The sequence below is a fragment of the Dermacentor silvarum genome, chromosome 2 (genome assembly GCF_013339745.2).
Source record: "Dermacentor silvarum isolate Dsil-2018 chromosome 2, BIME_Dsil_1.4, whole genome shotgun sequence".
NCBI lineage: Eukaryota > Metazoa > Arthropoda > Arachnida > Ixodida > Ixodidae > Dermacentor > Dermacentor silvarum.
In genome coordinates this window covers 136,778,779-136,800,036 of record NC_051155.1, presented here as the reverse complement: position 1 = coordinate 136,800,036, position 21,258 = coordinate 136,778,779, and the positions used below count along the sequence as shown (strand labels likewise).

At 50.1% G+C, this 21,258-nt stretch overlaps 1 protein-coding gene across 3 annotated transcripts in view; it reads right to left on the bottom strand.

The window, feature by feature from the left end:
• LOC119441817 (uncharacterized) overlaps positions 1-21,258 on the bottom strand; it is a 177,375-nt gene that overhangs the window by 16,394 nt on the left and 139,723 nt on the right. For 2 of the 3 annotated variants that reach the window (XM_037706443.2, XM_037706444.2), the window contains exons 2-3: positions 2,648-2,852; positions 1,617-1,798 (exon numbers count right to left, since the gene is read on the bottom strand). In XM_037706443.2, coding sequence (XP_037562371.1) covers positions 1,617-1,798; positions 2,648-2,852 — 387 coding nt within the window. Of the gene's footprint in view, positions 1-1,616; positions 1,799-2,647; positions 2,853-3,584; positions 3,732-21,258 lie in introns of those variants that run through there. The other variant, XM_037706445.2, reaches the window with a different exon arrangement.

Genomic DNA, 21,258 nt, shown 5'->3' with positions numbered 1-21,258 from the left:
AGACAACAGGTGAAAGTGCAGTTTACGTCCTGGTCTTTATTTGTGCTAATTAGTGTAGTCATGAAATGTCGCCCATGTCATCCACTTCAGTGAATTTTCTGAGCGTGTATCATTAGCACATCAATAAAATGAGGCCAATGATCTGTTGTGCTGTAATAAGACTACTTTTTTTTGTCTTGGCGTATGATGGCATGATCGCCAGTATCGCACGAGCGCTCAAGAGAGAGAAAAAAAAAACGTAGGGTTTTATGGATCTTACATACGATTTGTGTATTGTACTTCAAGAAATGATTTCGACATTCATTTTGTGTGGCATACAGCTCACTCATATCATAGTGAGCGTGTGTATGTGAATAAATTAATAAAGTTGAAAGAGAATTTACAATAATTTTTGTTCTTATATTGGCCAAAGTTTATTTTAAAGTACCACAAAAACAGACAAGCTCCTGTAATGACGATTCAGTTATTTTTTTTTCTGGAAAAAAAAAACGCATCAGATTCTGTCTGTTACAGTATCATAAGCATTTTATCCATAATATCAGAAAAGAAAGGTTCATTACAATTAAAAATTTGTGCTTTTAAAGTAAATAATTAATAAATATTCTCCAAACATAGTGAAAATACCTATAACATGGTTATTCTACTAATGCATAAATCGTTTTTTCAAAGCCAAATAACTAGACTATGCATAACACAGGTTAGAGATTTAAGTGAACTGGTGAGTCGTTCAAATGAACCGGTTCATTTCAGTGAGCTGAGCCGTTCCGAGCCGCTTACTGAAGTGAGCTGTTTTGCCCATCTCTACACTCGCCCAGCAAGATGCTGCGTTAGTTTTCCTATTTATAGGAAAACGAAGAGGAAGAAGCGCTCTTGCATCTGTCGCTCGTGGACTACCTCGATTGTGTGAGATGTCATTGCAATCTAATAAATCGTCACAGGGCCATCAGGTTTGACCTGATGGTCCCCGAGTGGGCCTAGCCAGGTGACGTCGAGTTTACTCGCATCTATTGTGGACCCAATAAAGTTCACTCACTCACTCACTCACTCACACTGCACTTGTAACAATATTGTAAATGGTCTAGTTATTATGATCATTCCTACATCATCTCAGTGGGTGCCTCTGCATGCCCAGATCTGCTTATACTGAGTGGCATAAAAATTGTTATATGTGCTCCAAGCAGCACAAACTTTATTGCTGTTTCCCATGTCATAAAGACTGCAGTATTCGTGTACATGGAGGCGAGGCATGACCTGGGTGCAAAGCAGATGTTTAAAAAAGCACTGGCCTGACATTTTCAGCTTATCATTAATCACTGAGGTGCCTTAAACAATTTACTATAATACTTGCTCCTGTAAACCAATTTAAATTTTGGTACCCAGCAGGTGGATATGTATCACGGTGCGTTATATCCCTCCATTTCTGCTATCACTGGGGCTGCCACACACAAGCACAGCCAGAAGAAACGCGCACAGCACTCTTGCTTATTTTTCATTAGCAATGTTATCATATCCAGCCTTATTGCTAAGTGTCATTCTTTTATATGCGACAAGCATGTTAATGAGGTTCTACAATTCCCAAAAAATGTGTCAGTACTACTCATTTAGGATTTTCCTACCAAAGACGGCACTGATGGAGCTGGTGAGAACAACCCTCTTGACAGTGCCGGAGTCAGCACAGGCTTGCAGCACAGCCTTGGTACCATCGACGGCCAGCTTGAGTAGATCATTGTCCTTGGAGAGCGAAGAGTGCGGTGTGGGTGCAGCCACGTGCACTACATATGTGCAGTCCTTCACAGCACTGCATGGAAGAACATGCTACCATCAGGCCATGAGCAGAATATGCAATACATGTGCGGGGAAAAAAATCTGTCCCAACTTCCTCATTAACTGCAAGACATCTACACTCAGCATCAAACCACAGTTAGAGGTTGTATTAAGGTTACTTTGATCTTTTCGATGTCAACTGGAGCCATTGTACCTGCTCAAGAGTGCGACATTCGGTTAATTCAGACATTTCTTTTGGTCCCGTGTAATCTGAATTAATGGGGTTTACTGTAGTAAGAGAAAAAAAAACACTGAAAATGGTATGGTACACTTTGAAGCAAAGCAAAAGCTGCTCAGTGTGTATGCCAGTGCATCTAAGAATTAACCAGCACACTAATATGTATGTGACGCTTAAAATTTTCGCACTCCAAAAAGGGGGTGTGGGCCTTACACGGATGGGCCATACATTAGTATATGCGGTATTCTATGAGTGACAATTGTGGCACTGTATACAGCACATTAGGAACACCACAGTGGACAAAAGACTACTTTCGTTGACAGAGAAATGTGTGTCCCATCTGATTATTTGCCCTGTGTCCCTAATACTACACTTCTGACACCCTCTCCCCCTCACCAAGTCTTCCATTCATCGTGAATGCACGACTTAGCATCCCATCAAAATACCTTTGCTATATCCGATACTTGTTATGAGCATATCTTATATATATAGTTACATGCTGATAGTGGCAAGAAAAATTTAGGTTTACTTCGTTAGATATGATAATTTGTTATATCAAGGTCAGACTATACTTTAGGACAGTACAGAGAGACAAGTGTGTGCACAGCCCAGCAGACTATGGAGAGGCAGCAGCATGTACTCAACTCTTTCCAGGTGTCCTCCTTGAGAAGGTCTGCCTGGACCAGCTCGATAGGGTACTTGGCATCAGGCACCAACTCACGCAGGAACTTGGTCTTGTCCTCCTGCTCGAGGTTGCGCACCGTGGCCCGGACGCGTAGCTCACCTTCCTCCAACAGCTGCTTCACAATGTGTGAGCCCACATAGCCCGTGGCTCCCGTCACCAGCACGACTGTAACGAGAACAAAGACGTGCCCAGTGAGTGGACATGGCATCATAACTGGTGCACAGTGGCCAAAAGACATCAATCTTCAAGTTGCCAAAGATCCCACTGTAAATAAACAGCATTTATAATTTATTTTATATCAGCCTCGGCACTTACACACTCCCAGGTGGACATGGTGGAGTGCAAGGAGGTGGTGGGGGGGGCAGGGCAAGAAATTGCTTCGGGAGCGAAGACTAGAGATTAGGTATGCACGTTCAACATGATCTGCTTCGCATTTTGCCTTAGCAACCTCATGTCTTGATTACAAGTTCGGAAAAAAAGGGTCACGTTAACCTGCGCCAAGACAAGACACGGAATTTGACTCCATGTATGCAAAACTGCTTCCTAGCACTATATCACTATATATAGTACCAGAAGTATATTGCAGCCTCTATGTCACTGCAAAGGGTGACTAATTAAAAATACTTTTTTTCTCATGATCCTGTTTGCTACGCTATATGCATCTGAACATTCAGTGCGATGCGACAGCATCATCGTAAATGCACATCATGCTGTCAGGTACAGGAGCTTTAGTGCACAAAGAGTGAATGGGGAAGGTACGGGTCGGGCGGGTGCTCCACTTCCAAAGTCATTAGGCCGACCCAACAGGACAATCTAAATATATCCGCCATGATGCAAGACAATTAGTCGCGATTCCGTAACAATTAACATAAAAATACAAACGCGAGCAGAACACACCTGTCTCGCTTTCTCGTTTCATGACAGCAATGCTATACGTTTGCACATTCAATACCGCATAATGAGAGAGTCGTTAAGCGCAAAGCCAAAGCTATCGCATGGAAGTATATCCCGTAGTCGAAGTACTGAACGCGTCTTGTAGATGGCACACACGCACGACCACGCCGGCTGCCGTCAGCAGCGCATGCGTGCTACACAACACTAGCGAAGCTTAGAGAGAAAAAAGAGAGAGGGAGAGAGAAAGGGGTAACAGCCGGGATTGCCACGTGACCATGGCCTGAAGCTGTTGCCATGGGAACATGCGGAACAGCGGGAGGAGGGAGCAGTGGCATTGGCGGGCGGCTCCCACTAGCCGTGACCTTTGGCGAGTTCACTGATCGCCAGAAAAGCGTCGCCATAGCAACCGCATGCGAGACATCACGTGACTTGCCCTTCTCCTTCCTACTCTTCCTTCTTTCTCAATCCTTTTCTTCTCTCCTCTCCATCCAACGTCCTTTCCCCCGCCGGCCTGCGCAAAGCGCGCCCCTAGTTTTTGGGCGCGCTGCTGCTCCTGCTCTAGCTTTGCCGCCGCAGCCATCCCTTCCGCTCGGTCGCGCGGCATCTGTGCCCGGCGCGCGCTCATCTATCGCTTCACGCCCCGCGTGCGGCCACTTTCTCGCCGGCTCTCCTTTGCTCATTACGCATTGCGTTTTCCAAAGCGCTTATGCTTGCCGGATTTCACGAGCGTCGCTCGAGTCTGCAGCCAGCATGTGCTGCACTGCATCGCGACGATCGACGGCCGTTGCTGCAGCGAGCCCAGTCGCGTTTATACGCTACGGTTCGCTGTCTTCCGACCCGGGTTTCGTGGCTTCTCTAACGCCTCGTCACTATTTCCGCGCGCTCCGTTTCGCCTTCCCGAGATCTACGCCCGCGTTATAGCGTCCAAGCTTCTTTTTATTTATTTATTTATTTTTCTTTCTTCATGATCACTTCAATTTCGCGAAATACGAGGCGATTGCAACCATAGCTCGTCGGCGAATGGTAAAAAAGCACTGCGAGCATCGAAACTGGCCATGCCTAAATGTTCGACAGTATGCTTAAAGAAATAAATGAGGAAAGATCAACGAAAACCTCGTTCTCCGCATCGCGAGTCTTCGCGACTGCATGCGTGTTCCTCGGTGTAAGGGCTTTCACGACCAGTAGCGTGCACTTGCAGTGCGTAATGCAAATCGGGCGGGAGTGTATTGAGGATATATGCTTCCAATCCGACTAGGAATCCAGACTCCTCTCTCTCTCTCTCTCTCTGAGTGCGTGGTATGCGACAGGAAGGGTACTGAGCGAAGGGCTTCCATTACAACATATGATAATTGTTATTACAGTGTTTCACTGAGGAAATTAGTAGCGTCTCCAGTAAAATCACGCTAGCGGTCAATTACCTATATGGTGCCCGAGCAAATTTCCCCAATTAACACCTGTTGCTGGCTATCGGAATGCGTCCTTCCCGTTTCGCAGACTGGAAAGACTGAAGTGGATACACTGAACAATTTCTCTCGTAGTCCGGATAATCGCATCCCTGATATTAAACGCTATAAGAGAGGACACAAGGAGCTCATGCCGAATGGGAGAGAAACTGCAGGCGCCAGCCGTCTCGTTTAGCGTTAAGCTGACGGGAGAGCAAAAGGCACTGCGCGTTCAGCCTCAACTATAAGTGGTTTCGGTCCATGCAGATCGAGGCTACCATATGCATATATGTGCTGCCCACCGCAGCGCATTCTTCCTCCTGCGTAGTGATCTACGCGTGTCCCGCCCCTACTACATACACATCGCACCATCGTCCAGCACGAAGCATCGCCAGCCAACCCTTCTTCCTCCAGCACGCTCCCCGCCGCCTTGTTTCGCACCCCGCTCCTTGGTCACAACTTTGCCCCTGCCGAGTCTCTCTATGCAGCGAAGAGGCTATAGCGCAGAACGAGATGCAGAAGAAGCAACGTCAGCGACGTGCCCTCGCAGCAACATCAGCTCAAGTCGTGCGCGCAAACGCGAGGGCACCGCACAAACACGGGCGGGGCCAACGACGACGTTTATCACGGGAAAGGAGGCCGGAGAACGCAGCGGGAGTCGGGGAAAGGGGGGGGGGGGGGAACGGGCTTCCACAGGGCTGTCGCAGTTTCGGTATCTGCTTTTTGTTTTGCGAGCCGCCGCCGCCGCCGGGATGTAGCCGGCTTAAGCTCTCGCCAATTTCGGCCCGGGCGCCATCGGTTTGCGCCCCTATCGGTTTAAGAGCCCTGTTTACCGTCGTGCCCGCTCCCCCCCCCCCGCCTTTTTTTTTTTTTTTTTTCCTCCTCACGAACCATCCCGTCACTTTCGTAGGACTGCCGGCACTGGCGTTGTGAGGCTGGCGTTCGAGCTCCGGAATGGATGTTTATACACATCTCTCTCGATGCATGCCGCTTTCCGCACCACTTCTTGCGCATGCGTGCCTACGCGCTCGTTGGTATCCCGAGAATATTTCTTTTCTTTCTGTCTCTTTCTCCCGTTATCTTTTTTCGTGGACGGTAAAAGCTGCTGCTGGCTGATGTGTCCACGCGAAAACCGTTCCGACGGAGTTGAGAGTCGATTCGGAGGTCACCAAATGCCGATGGAGTACACAAGGAAGACTACGTATCGTCGTGTTGAGAACAAGAATAAAGCGACCAGTCCCATGTATGGGCGATCTGTGCGTCAAAGTGTAAGACTGGCCACCTTTTGTGACGGGCCTCGTTGTGCGTGTGCGCGTGAGTGTGAGTTTGGGAAAGGAAATCGGGGGCAACGCCATCAAGCTAACCATAAGGCGGCGTCGAATAAATGTAGCATAAACAGCTGGCGATACGAACATGGAGGCGGTGCTCGGTCCGATAAGAAGTCATCAAAGCAGAACGGACAACGAAGAAAGAAGCGCGGTTATATACATGAATGCATCCCTTAAATTTAATTGTTAAAGAAGTCAGACAAGCGCCGCATCGGCCAGACCTTCTCGGAACGTTTTTCAAGCTTTCGCCACGCGAGCATGCACTACCCCGACGCAAAGCGTTCTTCGCCACACGACATGCTTGTCATACAGACGAGAGACAGTAACAGGCACAGAGCGAAAACGTACGGACTCCCAAAGTGCTGAGCAAAGCAGAATGTACTGAGAAAGAAGTTACGTGATGAATACACACACAAAAGGGATTAGAATAAGCAGCCTTTCTAGAACACAAACGAAAGCGAAAATAAAATGCCGCGCCTTTCACAGCTCTGCACACCAATGAATTTAGACGAAGAGGCTGTGCAATAACACACACAGAGAGACACACCATTGAAGAAAAAAAAAAAAAAAAAAAAAGAAAAGAAAAGAAAGGAAGCAAAGGGCCAAACTAGTAAAAGAAAGCCCTGAGTATGCAATAACCAATCTCCTCCCCCGGCATCATAATCGCGCGAGAAAAGGGCTATGCCGCGGCGACAGCGATGATAAAGCCAGGAAGACAAGCTTGGGTCACGAGAACAAAGAAAGAACGAAAGAAAGTACGAGCGGCGCGCGCAAATACAATCAAACGCGGAGGGCGATCGAGCCGGAGAGGACGAGCAGCCGGTGACAGTTAAAGCGCGCTTTGGAGGAACGAACGACGGCGGGGAAACACAAAAGGGGCTAAAAAGCAGCGCACACATATACAATATAGCGCCGAAGGACAAGGAACGAGGAGGGAGGGGGGTCTCTGCGCCACAGCCGAGCTGCGATCCATCACGATTCCCTCCCACTTCCTATCTCCCCCTCACTCTCTTTCCCGCCACCGGGATTGAAGGATGTGCCCGGCGTAGTTTGTTCTGCAGGCTGGCGGCGCAAGAGGCGAGACGAGAGACGCCCGAACAACGGGCTCCCGCCGCGACTATAGTGGGGGGAGGTAGAGGGGGGCGGGGGGGGGGTGCATCCTTTACTGAAGCAGCGAGAAGTAGCGACCAACGCACGCACAAGCCCACACTGCCGGCGCGTCCGTCCCGAATAGATGGATGGACAGAGAAAGGAAGAGAATAGGAAGTCATTGGCATGAAAGCGAGATACTAATGGCTCAAGCCGACCGGGGCACCACTGTATTGATCTCTCCCTCTCCAGGGGACAACGAACACGGGGCTACATATAGTCAGCCGAGGGTTGGGTTGCACACGCTTGGTGGGCCTACACCATTCGCGCCCTCCCGTCACATTTATACGTACTATACTATACGTCACGGTTAGTGGTAACAAATATTGAAGCAACCGCCGTGGAGTGGTGGATGACCGGAGAATTTCCGCTCTACGGCTTATTCAACAATTACGACGAAGCTTCGGATTTCGCCTATCGTTCCTCTTTTTCCTTCCAAATTTGTATCTTGTAACGGTGGCGCTATAGGATTTACGGTCGGGCTTTGTAACGACCAATTGAGGACTAAATCACCGATGAGGGCGAGTGACCGACGGTTCAGCAACCCGGCTAGAAACGCTTGTGCAGTTCTTGTCAGCATCGAATGAAAGAGAGAGAGAGAGAAATAGACTACAATGAGCTTTGAGCAATATATTACATACATGCTTCTTATCAGTTTCGATGGATAAAGCGTTTACACCAGAAAGCAAGTTAAGCCGTACCATACAGTGGGAGAATAAGGATGAGTTGGGACATAGGCACCCACAGTCTTCATGCGTTCATTATAAACAGTCGAAATCGGATGTCAGTTATTTAGCGAGTTAAATAGGCGGCCGCGTCATTGAGATGACGTGGCCTATATACGCTTGCACAGTTGCGTTGCACGTGCTTTAAGATACATTTCTCGGCTCTTGCACGCCTGGATTGCTTTGTTTAGTGGTGAGCTGTAAACGGGACCCCCGGAGGCTAATTCGGTCGTGCGGTATACGTTTGGCTATTTGTGCTCGTTGCATTCTAGGTTTCGGCAGGAAACGCTGTTCACATAGAACACTCGCAGGACATACACTGAACGTTGCAACCACGCGAAGCAAGCAGACAGAGAAACTAGAGTAGGTATATATTGACTGAATTGAATTGTAGGAACAATAACGAAAATGGAAATCAAAGCGGAGGAGAAGACAACTGGTCGTAGGCGGGAGCAGAAATCACATCTCGCGCAATACGTGTATACGATGTCATTGAACAACGGCGGCTGCTCTACCGTCAACGTTCTTGGATATTTTCTAGCCTCTTCGGTTACCGTTATTTTTCTTGCTTCGTACACTGAATTACAGCATTGAAAGTTCAAGTTTCTCACTTAACTTTATTTCTCTCTCTCTCAATCTGCTCGTTCGCTTACTCTCACAGCACATATGCACGACGGCGGCCACGCGAGTGCATGTCTTACGTCTTTAGCAGTTTGTTCTTTTCCGAGTATACGGCCGCAAATGATGCTCGCCTTTTTTTTTTTTTTTTAACCGTGGAATGTGTTTTGTAACTGCCTCGCGTGACAAAAAGAAAAAAAAATAAAGAAACAAGAACGTTGAAAAAGCGCAATTTTCTAGGAAACGGGCGCGGACGACGGTTTCGAAAGGAAACAACGCCGGGTGAAACCGGGCTAGCTCCACTTTTCATCCAAACACTGTTTCGCTCGGCTTTCAAGGCCTCGCGTAATACCCCTCGCGTCGGCAGAAAAAGCAACCGAGGCAACCTCTTCCATGTAAGCAATGACAACGAGTCCGTAAAGACAGAGGCACAGAAAAAGGGAGTGGGGGGGGGGGGGGGGGGGGTTGCACCTATAGGGCACATTCCTCCCTTTCTCGAGGTCAACAAGCTTTATAGTACACGAAACAGCCCGCGAAGAGACGTCGAACACGGGCGTGAGACTGACGAGGCAAGAGAAAAAAAGGGCCAACACAACGCAGGCGAATATGCAAAGAACGAGCGTTCCATTGCTGCTCGCGTGTCTCGTGAAAGCACTTTTCGCACGCAGTGAGCCGTGGTACACGACGAGCGGAACGAGGGAGGCGGTGAGACCTCGAACAATGAACGGGGGCGCGCCGTTTGCTCCGCGACGCAGCTTCGGGTTAGCTATGCACGCCAAGAAGCATGCGTGGCTTCGGCGAGCGGGTCGAAATAAAGGCGAGAGCCTCGAGAGGGCTTCGATCTCGACACCGACCCGGGACGAGGTATAGGGAGGGCAAGGTCGTCGTCGGAGAGTGACTCATGGGGGAGGGTGACTCGCGTGCCCGCGCCCCGAGAACGACACAGGTGGTGACTCACGCCGCAGGGTGGTATTGGGGGCCTTGGATAAAGCCTTCGAGGCAGTCAGCTACCGCGCCGCGGTCGGTGGCTGCCGAAAAAGGCAACACGTGGTCGCTGAAAATAAGGGGGGGGGGGGGGGGGGGGGGGGGGGAGTAGAAGAACGGTCGTTCGATTCTGATGGCCGCACAGTACCTGCTACCTGTGGCTGGTGCGCTGGATCGAATGCGAGCCACTGCACTATACGACTGGGTGAAACGGGGGCTATCTTACATTTGCAATTAAACCAGACCAGATGTTTTACTACCGAAAGCGGTTGACAGTTCTCTAATAAAGGCGTCAGCGTTACGCTTAGCGATATATACTCTTTCACTAGCTCATTTTGTCTATGAAAGAGATTATTTAAAAGCTAATATACTTAAAGTTAACGTTGACCTTAATGTACTTCAGAGACAGGAAGCGAGCAGTATGGATCAGAGAGCGAACGGGGATAGCCGATATTCTAGTTGACATTAAGGGGGGAAAATGGAGCTGGGCAGGCCATGTAATGCGTAGGATGGACAGCCGGTGGACCATTATAGAGTTACAGAATAGGTACCAAGATGAGGGAAGTGCAGTCGAGAACGGCAGAAAACTAGGTGGGGTGATGAAGTTAGGAAATTTGCAGGCCAAGGTTGGAATCAGCTAGCGCAAGACAGGGGTAATTGGAGATCGCAGGGAGAGGCCTTCGTCCTGCAGTGGACATAAATATAGGCTGCTGCTGCTGTGCTGCTGCTGCTGCTGCTGCTGCTGATGATGATGATGATGAAGATACTTTGCCAATATTTTCCGTGCATGAAACTTCTCCGAGCGAGACAGCAGGTATAACGGACAGGTCTAACGCGGCCCGTGAAGCTGACCACTCGTCGGCTATGAGAGTTCGAAACTATAATGTACGAAAATATTAGAGCGCCATGATACCGTAGCCGAAACAAAACATAATGTAACTGATTGCCAGATATTTTTTCTTCGTTTATGGTATATAGCACTGAAGAAAAAAGAGAAAAAGACACCTAATAGAAGGCAATTTATTTTTTCGCCTGGTCAAAGAGAACCACACTACGAAAGCAAGAAACACGCAGCAAATTAACCCTGTAGAACACGCATAATAACGTAATCGATTCGCGGTGACTACACTGCAGGGAGCACACAGAAACATATTCTCCGCATAACAACCGACAAAAAGTAACCGACCCTACTGTTCCCGTGATTTCAGGGCCTGAGTAACAGCTAAAAGACACCATTTTTTTTTTTTCCCTACGCACTCCTCGCACAGGGTTCGACGAGCGCAGCTGTTGTTTCCTGAGCAGACCCCCCCCTTGACTTCTAGAGCTGTTTACTATAGGCGTGTTTCCCCTTCACTTTCGCGAGAGAGCTACACGACAGACAGGAGGTAAGTTGCGTGGAGAGACAAGAGGACCGGGTCGCCGACAGACACTTCCTCAGCGGATTCGCTTCGACCCACCCCTCCTGCACCCTCCTCCGCGCATCGCGCGCCACATTGCTGCCACGGGCAAAAAACGAGATGCTCCTTTCGCCGCGCTAATGCTAGACCCGTGCCGTCGGAGTTTATCGCCGCTGCCGATTGAGACGAGGAACCGCGCCGTGTCGCTCGCTCTCTCTCCTCCTCCCCACCATGAGCGTACGGCTCGAAGCGCGTGGCACATCACTCTCGACAGCTGGACGGGCGAGGTGCGGGGCCGAACATCTCCGCCTCCCGAAACGGGCAAATAACGCGCACCGGCTGTCGTGCTGACAAGCAGCGAACCGACAACTTCCTCGCGATTTCCAACTACCGTCCTCACTCTCCTCCCCCCTCCCCCACTCCCCCGCGTCCCTTCGCCATCGACGACAGGAAAGCTCTGCGTTTTTCGCGCCGCATACGGCGTCGACTGCCGCGTCGATATGTATCGTTTCCGCCGCCAAGCTACGCAGCAGCAGTAGCAGCAACAGCCCGGACGACACGCGTCCATCGCGTGTACCCTCCTGGTGTCGCAGTTATAGAGAAAGGAAGAGGACCGACCGGAAGATCCAACAACACACGACGCAGACGTGACAGCGTGCATGATCTGCGAGTCGCGCTGGGTTTTGTTTTGGCGTGCTCGGGACAACGGGTACACGGCAGGCTCTGTCGAAAATTTTGAAGCCCGTGCGCGAGTTGCCTGACGTGCAATAATCGGTGAAAGCTTGGCTGGCGAGTTGACGGCGCAGAACACTCCCCGTAAAGGAGTGGGTTCGCACGGGACACTTTTCCAGAAAGTTTCGGGAAGGGGTGGCGGAGTGGGGATCATGGTGAGGTTGTTTCCGGCAAACCTCGCCTCAATCCCTCTGCAAGCAATACGAGATCCCTATAATCCCTAAAGCGACCTTAGTGAGCTCGTGCGTCTCAGTCAATAAGTAACACAACACCTGTGAAGGCTCTGCAGCTGGTCCCCTCTCCCTAGCCTTGAAGACCTTTTTTTGACGCTTGAACAAACAGTAGTCCTTTGTCTCCACAGTAAACATGACAGGGTCGTGCCTCCCGACGAAGCCGTGACGTCGTCGTCACATGGTGCCGTGGCCCAGCGCACCGAGGCGGCGGTTGCCGCCCCATTTAAACAACTCGTCCGGCCTTCAGCTATCTAACACACTATGCCCTCGAACACAAGCAACACGAGCAAACCACGTAAAACGAATTCGTATATTAGAGCCCAACAAGTATTCGTACTATTTCGTGATCATTCTTTCGTACTCATGATCATGTACAAACTCGCCCAACTTACTCTGCTTACTCTAGAGGAAGAACGCCTGTATTTGAATATGAACACAAGCGAAAGAAAGAAAGAACATAAGAAATGAAGAATATTGAAGGGAACGGAAGCCTGACAGGCCTAAGACAGAAAGAAAGGCATTGAGGCCAACCGAACTGACAAGTGCTTTGCCCGCCGGCATGAAGGAATGCCACTGCCCGCCGGAATACACCGTCGCGCCATTACGCGCGGCGCTCTCCACCGCAAGGTTCATCGGACGGTTCCTCCTTCGGGCGTGCAGTATACAACGTGTGCCGGCAATCTCCCACGTCTCCGTATGATCGCGTTGCTGCTTCTCCCACCGTACGTGTCCCTCCGGCTCGATCGCTCTACATCATCTTCAAGAACAAAAGGGAGGCGTCTGCGTAGCGCGTGATACCAGTAAGCCCCCTCCCCTTTCTCATTCCGGCGGCCGTAGCTTTCGCCCTCAGCGTCGGCGTCGGCGCACAAAGGAAAGCCGAGCCGGCTGAGAGAGTACACCATCGGCCGCAGCCAGCAACGGCGCGGCTATCAAGTTCCACCTATGCCCCTATAGTCCACATGTAATGCGTCTCCAGCTCCCCGTACTTCCGTGCAGCAAGTCCACGAACTGTCGATATAACGATAGATAGCACACGTTCAGCGAAGCCCAAGAAGGTAAAAAAGAAATGGATTTTCAAATCCCCATTGGGTGACCCTGTAAAGCTTCCGGTCGCGCGTTTTCTGACGCCCGAGTTTGACAAGAAAAATAAAATGTTGTCAAGCAGACAAATATGGTGCATGTTATTAACCTGTTAAAATATAGGAAACGCGCCACATGCGCTGATGTGACGCATGCATAGCTTTCGTGTGCGTTTCGGAGTAAGATTTATCAAACAAAGTCTTAACTGTTCAGCAAAATTAGTACTCTGCTCGAGGATCCTATATGTTTACAGGCTATTACAACAATCATTCTCCTAGTTACCGGCCAAATCTATCGGGATATTCTACACGGTGACACCAGGATGTCTCTAGCGACCTCTCTTCGTAAACTTCAAGAGGGTCGCCTCAGTTCAGCGTGGCAGCTTCCGGTCAGGCCATCGCTGCACGCGCTTAATGTTCTCTAATCGCAAGGCACAGTGGTATATACGCGCAGTAATGATGTCACGCGGCAGCTTCTATTAAGCGTCGACTACAGTTTTGAGACTTCACTGCACGCAACTATCAGCTAGGCGGACCGCAGTCGTCTCCGGACACGCCACCGGCGCGGGAGAAGAGAGTTTGATTTTTCTTTATCACGTACACTACATCTATGCGTCGGCATGTGCCACAAAAGTCGGCGCCCGTTTCGTCTCTGCCACGGAACGAGGCTTAACGTGCAAACCGAACGATCGGTGCTATCCGCGCTACGGGCACGAGTCGAGGACGTGGTATAGGCACCGACCCGGACGTCTGTGCGCGAGGAATGGGTCATATTGCCACGGTAGAACGACGAGCCCGTGCTGTAGACGCTCGGTTCCTTATTGCCTGCAATTATGACCCCCCGTGAACTTCTCACAATACATGTGCAGGAATTTGGGACATCGATCACTAGCGCCATCTGTCGGTGGTGGATGCTGCGCGGTCGCGTCACTTAATGAGAAACGAACTTCAAAAATTGACTGTAGAGCAACTTTTCTATATACACCCAGGTCTTTTCACTTAAACAATCTGTACGTCATCCTCTCACTATGTGCTAAGTTTGGCTTTAGTGCAGCAACTTTTCTGGGTTGAACGGACACGTTTCTGCACCATTGGAAACTCCGTGGCGATGTTTAGGTAGTCATACCAGAGAAATGCGCCTTCATCAGCCCAAATCACCGAAAGCACGTAATCGCTATGACTCACTCTTCGTACGTGTGAAGTTTTGATTACTTGCGCAAATTTTCTGAGGTTAAAAAGGCACTTTTGTAAAGCTGCACCGCAGTGAAGCCACTTTACGGGGGCATGTGCCTTTTATGAGAATGTCAGACGCCCCAAATACACATGAAACTTGCGGCCCTTTTGCGTAAAGTAGCATTTGTGAAAGGTGAAACCATATTTCTAAAACGCCACGTGGTAAACAACTTCTTTCACGTGAGATTCGCTTTCTTCAAATTTGCGCATCTACCGAATCGCAAAGCACTTGCGTAATGCAGTGAAAGCAACGCATAGGTTAGAGCTGCGAACAAACAAGGTGAAACAAGTTTATCGGTAAATAATGAAATGAATAAAAGAGCAGTTTTCAACACAGGAGATGTTAAAGAGATGCAATGACCACAACAATGGCAAAAAAAAAGAAAAAAAAAACATGTTTGAGTAACTCATGTTGTGGAACATGCGAAGTAACCCCACCCCGATGTCCCAAATTCCTGGGTATGTACACTCTGCACGAAGACACAAACGGCACAGGATAATCCGACAACTACTAGTGCGCGTTCGGAGTATGTCGATAAACGACTGGTAGCATAGTGATCCGATATCCTGACATTGATTCGAAGACGTACGCTTCGTGGGTCCGCGTGCGTTTTCTCATTCTGCTTACGCACTACTATACTGCAATAACAACAGAAAGACGGCACATCCAATGCACATGTTGGAATCTACATATACGATAAGCGAAGCTTCGTCGAAATGTCAGTTAAAATGCTATGCAAGGAGACACATAATACGCGCAACCTTATTTTATTGCCAGCTCTTGCCGGAACTGTTGACGTTTGTCTCCTGTCGCAGGCGAAAGCAGGGGGGGAATCAAACGAGCTGACAAATGCCGTCAGGAAATTACAACAGCATCTGCCTACTCCATGGAGCAAAACTGCTACGGAGAGGAGTATGTGCAGAAGGATGAAGATAGAAGGAGAAAACTTGAAAACTGAGCAGGCTTCTGTTTTGTTTTGATTTTGTAGGGGGGCAAAAAAAAAAGGCAAAGGCCTGAGGGAATTATATACGTAACTCGTTAATCACAGACGTTCGCGCATAGGCTATAAGCACGCAGCTTTCTTTTTTTTCTTTTTTTTTTTACGAGGCTGTTCTCAAAGCGAAGAGACGGGAATTCTCGTGAGAATGGAATATACGCATGGCCGAGCCACGAGGGACCCGAACGAATATTACGGAGTGCACGGACAATTACATAACGAGCACGAATGAAATTGACTCCAGCAATGTATATGCGCCGTTTCTCACGCATTCCCAATTCTCTCCCACCACGAGAGGTTGCTCAACGACCGTGTTTCGCAACAAAGTTGCTGCGACGCGCCCACGAACGCGCTTATCTTCTTTCCATCAGCGCGCATATATCGCTTTGCTCTGCGGCTTTATCGACCGCTAGCCACTGGTTATAACCACCTCTTCGTGCATTTAAAGACGAAGCCGGAAAGCCCCACCTCCCCCTCCCCGCCCAATTTCCACCCCCACCCCAGTCAAACCAGGCCCAATACGTATATATTACGTCATAAACCCAAGCCGCCGCATTACCCGCCGGTAAAACGGGAGTGATAAATGCGTTCTGTGCATAAGCAAGATTGCTTCGCCGGGCCAATTTTCGTGCTCGTCGTTTCCTCGGCGTGCTGTACTGGGTTCCTTTTTCTGTACTTGTTCCCGCTTTTATATACCGAGACTCAAAGGGCTATATGTGGAGCACTCAGTAGCACAATGAGACTTCAATATCGTTACGCCGCCCATGCACTCTGGACGATTAGGTTCGCTACCGGCGCCGGAATTTCGAAGAACTCTGTAGGAAAAAACCGCAGGTTCGCTCTCCTTTCAGGGGACGCGCAGTGAACAAGCAGTAAAGGAAGCCCCCTACAGCAGGACGCATATATAGTTAACCATATACGACCTTAAGACAAATAAAACAAGTGCACGGATTTTTATGTAACAATAACGTGCGACAGAAACTATATAGATGAATGGACAACCAGTTGGGAGTGCTCGAAAAATGATATGTAAATAGAGGCTACGAAAGGTGCTTTCGCGAGTTTGAGTTGCCCTGGGTGCGTTTACTTTTTCCTTTCTTTTTTCAACGACGAAACGTTTAATTAACGTAAGTCAGAGCCACACAGCGTTCATTCTATTATCTGAGGGCCGCGCGTCGAGGCCACGTTCACGTGAGCGTTGATTAATTGTTACCTCGCTATAGAGAACGAGCATGCGAGCAACTCGCGATAAGGCGGCGGCAGCGGCACAGTGGAACGTGCGACGCGCTGAAAACAACGGCCGGGGTTGGAGAAGGAACTAGGAACAAAGAGACCAGAGAGCTGCAGTGACGGGCCGGAGGCCTTAGCCTTCCGCCTCGTCACCTTCACCCTGTGTGTCCTTTTGTCCCTTTGTGCGCGTCGACTCCGCTACGCGGCGCGTACGTCGTACGCGCGACGATGTTTACAAAGGGCACCGGAAGAGGCGCAAATAGTCTTCGCGTCCTTCCATACGCGGTTGGAGTCAAGGGTGCACCAATGACATCTTTCTTTTGTATCTGCGACCACTACAAAAATTGGCGAGATACCAGGTAAAGAGATGTCTACCTATAAGCTTATGTGCACGTAATCAGTTTAGACTGGCAGATATACTTATTCACAGCTGTATTTTCATTTAATTGGCTGGAAGAAGTTGGAGGGAGAGCTTGTCCATTTTTTTAAGTGCATTGCGCCGAAACCTCATAGCCGCTATACGTTAGTGCGGTGTTCACGCATCAGAGCACTACCTCGAACTTCGCGCCCGCTTTAGCAGAGGAAAAGCTATCAAAACTTGCTAAGCTGAGTTCAGGGTTCTTTCAGTACGCATTGTCGCCCGTATTTACCTATACAAAATTAACAAGAGCAGAAGAGAAGCTGTCAAAAATCTATATGACGTCACGCCGAGCTGGTGCGTGAACTGCAAGTCTTCCTTCTCTCTCACCTTTTATTTATGGTAACACACCCGATCACGGCTACTTTGCTTCCACTAAAACACGCACTATAAGGGGCGCTGTAATGTCCCCGCATATACGAAAACCCTGCCTGGGTTTGGCAATGGAGTACAGCGAATCTCTTCTCTGCACTCCCGAGAGCGCAGACGTCTCGACCAAGCCGTACCACTATTCGTGCACGCCATAACCCGACTATACGGGCCTGGTATACGGTTATCGCGACGGTGGGGGGTGAAGCGGGAGGCGAATGGGGCGGCTCCCGGGACCCGAACAGGTCTGACCAGTGTGGGACGTCCTAGGAAGACTATACACTGCGCTCACAAGCGAGGTACAGAGGGGGAGGGGGGGAGGTCCGGGGCTTCGGACCGAACAGGGTCCCGCTTGGCAAACGCATGCGGCACTGTATAGGCCATCTTCGTATATGTGTTCTCGCATGCCTGTACGGCAGCAGCAGCGAGCAGACAGACGCAAAATGGTTGAACGAAGGCGTGAGGAGGCCGGCGTGAGTCATCGCTTCCTTTCCTCCGCCGTTTCGGTATACGCTCGTCTTATTCCCTCTTTTTTTCGTCTTCTTTCTTGTTTAAACCGCGGCCACAGCGTCATCTCCTTTTTCGGTCGCGTGCGTGCGCGAATGCGCCTATCTATGCGTATATCGCGGACGAGCGCGCCTTGTATATATATATACATCTCAGTACGGCGGGCGACGTCCGCCCATGCAGTAAAAAAACTCGCCGCGGCTGGGGCGACCGGTTGCATCCTTCCTCAAAGCGAACGGGGTGACGGGGAAAAGGGGGGGATATAGTGCAGTCGAACGCAGCAGCAGCAGCAGCAACGACTCCAGGGGCGTCGCGCAATATCCTTCAATCCAAGCCCTCCCCCTTTTCTTTATTTTCTTGATCTTTCTATAGGGTCAAGAAGCCTACGTCTCTCTGCGTGTGTGATAGCCAGCCTTTCTAGTAGAGAGGCGAGGGAGGGGGATCATGCCACGCGGCACGTCACACATGCACAACGCACACGACGGCACGCGCAGCTCTTCGTAGGACCTACTACTGACTGTTTCTTCTTCTTTTTCTTCTTTTTCGGGTCACCCAGTTTTTGGGGGTAACGGAAAGAACAGAAGAAGAAGAACCGTTATTGGAACCAGAGGACGTCTGGCCGCCGCCGCCGCCCCCTGCGGGGTTCGCTGACGGGTGACGCGCGAGACGAAATGAGACGAACGAGCAGGGCGGGAAGGAGTTCGATGTACAAGAAAACGAGAAAGCAGCGAAAGAGAAAAAGGAGTGCGAGAAGCAAGAGGTAGGCGATTCACTGCGCGCGTGCACCGTGTATATAGCGTTGTCCCAAGACCCACCACATTAGATGGGTGCCTTGACGGCGCTATATATGGAAGCCAACGCAAGACTCCCGATTGGGCTATCTCCACTCGAGCGAGTATATACCAACGTGCAAGAGAGACAGCGGTCAGCGCGCCTGCGGTGATTAGCGGAGCACCGCGAGCGATGCTCCTGCTGCGACAGTTTTATTTTATTTTATTATGCTTCAAAACCCACGACGTCACATTGACGTAGAGTTGCTCAATCTTTCGGCGCGAAATTCAGAAAGTAGAAGTTTATTGTTCTTCGTTTTCTCCACGAGTAATGAAACTTTTTTTTCGTCAAATGAATTAAAACACAGTCTAAACTGACATATCACGTTGCGTTATAGTTTCCCCTTTAACGCCAAACCCGGGCGCGTAACAACTACAGCGGCGACCCCAAAGTCCCCTCACAAATTCTATACAACAAATACAAGGAAGCAAGCAACGGGGACAGAACGCCGTCTGTCTGGGGTCACCTCCACTCGCCCCTCCCCCGTTTTTTTCTTTTTGTAAACGAGAGAGAGAGAGAGATCAGACAGTGACCCAGACACGGCGGGATCGAGATGTCCAGGCGACGCGTGCATCACGGTGTAAGAATGGCGTGTGCGTATAGATAGCTCGCGAAGATAAAATATTCATAATCAAGCGCACAAGGCGGAGCCGCGTTTTGCTGATTTATATAAGAAGGATCTCTCACATGTCAGGTTTTCAACACCGCAACTGTCAAAAAAAAAAAAAAAAAGTGCGCATTCCGCGTCTACACGAGTAAAGAAGATCAAAAACGTTCATCCTTTCCCGCGGCATTTTCCCACAACCTGAGAATAAGGGCGAAAGACAGACGAAGACAAGTTTGGCGGCACTCGCTATAAATCATCCAGTTTGAAACAAGACGCTCCTCAAGTGCGCCCACCCATACATATCTTTCCATTGTGAGTTTGCTGAGCGATGTTTATATTTGCTACGCGGGCGCTTAATCATCCCAGGCGTGTGCCAACTCGCGCCTCATTACGAAAACGATTTTCGCCCACGACATTCGGCTCAGATCATACGTATAGCTGTGTAGTCTTACACTGCAGGCTCTTGGTTAAGAGTTACCACTGTTCAGCGTGTGGTGACGTTCATCTGTCCATCTTTACCTCCCAAAGATGTGCACGGTGACGAAGAAAGCCCTTTTCACTATGTAGAACAGTGTAGCATAATGCCTGTAATTGCGCAACGATTATGGATTCTTTAGCTTGAAGGTCACGTGGACTATTAAAAGGTTGTCGACGAGCCAGATTCCACGTCTCGCGTTTCACACTTGGCTGGCACCGAACGCGTTGACTATATGTACCTACTTTCGCGTTGACACCGCGCTGTTGTTTTCTCAATATGTCGAAACGGTGATAGCGGGCTATAAAAAAAAAGAAGACAAAAAGAAAAGAGACGCGCACTGCAATCGCCAAGGCCACCGGTAGCCCACCCAAAAGAAAACAGGAGGAAACGCGAACGCCCCAATAAAGGACCCGTCGCCTCATGACGGAGAGCCACAAGAGAACGGCTGCGAACACTCAAAGAACACAAAGAAGGAACGCGAAGGGTAACAGTGGTGGCGAAGGGCCATCCGGCGCAGGTTGCCGCCGAGGATAAAGAGCTGGCCATACGGACACGCGAGGGCGGCGCTCATTTGGCCAGAAAGGGGAGAATCAAGGCGCTGGAGCAGCGCGGGAACCGCGCTCCCACCTCCCTGCACTCAGCGGGCGTTCGTCGCTTCAACGCCATTGTACGTTACCTCTCGCCTCCTCGCGACCCGAAGGCCCGCTCTTTTAGCTCAACCTGCGCCGACGAAGCGATGGGGATACACGCGCGATGCGAGCAGAAAGCGGGCCCACGCTCGGGGCGCGCGGACCGTATTTCGGTGTCAGCATGGGGGCGCTGTCGCGGGACCTTCGGTCGGGCCCCGCCGCCAACGCATTATATCGCGAGGAATTGGAAATGACACACGCCGGGCCCGGCTGCAGACTCGGCGGCGCCCGCTGACGCGGTAATTGCTCGGGACCGACGGCGGTGCGGGAAACAAAGGAAGTAACGGCAAAAGACATACGGGAGGCGGGGGAAATTTAGGTCTCGAGCTCGGCCGCCGAACAAAGGCAAGGGATGGAGTACAGAGAAAGCTAGACGATGGCGACGGCGTAACGGCGCGGTATGTCATGCGCATGCGCAGCCAGACGCCGCGCCGGGCGCCTCGGGTAGTGCACTATATGAGGTTGCGGTGCGAGGCGAAAATGTACGAGCAAAAAACAAAACGCATGATGAAGTGAGGGGGAACACGAATAGCAATGTACACTTGTGAAGAACAGAAAACACTGGAGATCAAATACAAAGCTCACACATGTACGCACAAACTGGGTCGCGGAGCATGAGAAAGCGCAGCG